The sequence below is a fragment of the Mastomys coucha genome, unplaced genomic scaffold (assembly GCF_008632895.1).
Source record: "Mastomys coucha isolate ucsf_1 unplaced genomic scaffold, UCSF_Mcou_1 pScaffold20, whole genome shotgun sequence".
NCBI lineage: Eukaryota > Metazoa > Chordata > Mammalia > Rodentia > Muridae > Mastomys > Mastomys coucha.
Genome location: NW_022196903.1, coordinates 113,595,137 through 113,595,998, shown reverse-complemented (window position 1 = coordinate 113,595,998; position 862 = coordinate 113,595,137). Strand labels below are relative to the sequence as shown.

Sequence of the window (862 nt, the reverse complement as noted above, 5' to 3'; positions counted from 1 at the left end):
GTGGTTGCTGGGATTTGAACTCAGGACCTTTGGAAGAGCAGTCAGTGCTCTTAACCACTGAGCCACCTTTCCAGCCTTAAGATTTCTTAAGATAGCATATATAGGGAGGAATACCCAGAACCTAGCACTAGTCTATACATACAATTCTAATTTGGAATAGAAGCTCATAAACAAAACAAAAAAGAATGTTTCACCTTTACTTGTCGAGTTTGGCTGATGATACACGGAAGACTAACAAGTTGTTGGACAAAGGCCTTCAATTCTTCTACTGTCAGTTTGGTCCGAGTCTTCCCACTATCTGAGCTCTGCCTGATATGAAATAATATTGAGACATAGAAAAATACAGTCAATCTGATATCAAATAGGACTCCTCCTCTCCTATGAATTAAACCCTTCGTAATCCTAGAATTCTAGTGGTGACTATTCCTCCCCCGATGTAATTATCAAGAAACAGTAACAGTCCTTCTAATCTATAAGTACTATACATTTGAAACATTAAGTAAGTTCCCATGGTAGAACATGAAGCCCACCGAGAAAATGAAAGTCTTGTGTCTTAAAGAGGCTCACACTGGGAACATAGGGTTTTGATCTGCTTTAGACTACTGAACTGCCTAAATATATCCCAAATTCTGTTTTGTTTTACTATAGCTATTTTTATTTTCTGTGTATGGATGTTTTGCTTGCATATATGTCTGTGTATCATATGAATGCAGTGCTCAAGGAGGACAGAGGGCATCAGATCTCTTGGAACTGAATGTGGATGTTAGGAACTAAACCTGGGTCCTCTGGAAGAACAGTCAGTGCTCTTAACCATGGAGCCATCTCTTCAGTCCCCCAAAATCTTTTTTTTTTTTTTTTTTTT

The 862-nt window shown here is 38.4% G+C and overlaps 1 protein-coding gene across 1 annotated transcript in view; it reads right to left on the bottom strand.

Annotated features, from left to right (window-relative positions):
• The window catches only part of Kdm5a (lysine demethylase 5A), a 71,068-nt gene that overhangs the window by 30,349 nt on the left and 39,857 nt on the right, over positions 1–862 (bottom strand). Inside the window, exon 18 of the mRNA XM_031383220.1 lies at positions 195–309. Coding sequence (XP_031239080.1) covers positions 195–309 — 115 coding nt within the window. The remainder of the gene's footprint in view (positions 1–194; positions 310–862) is intronic.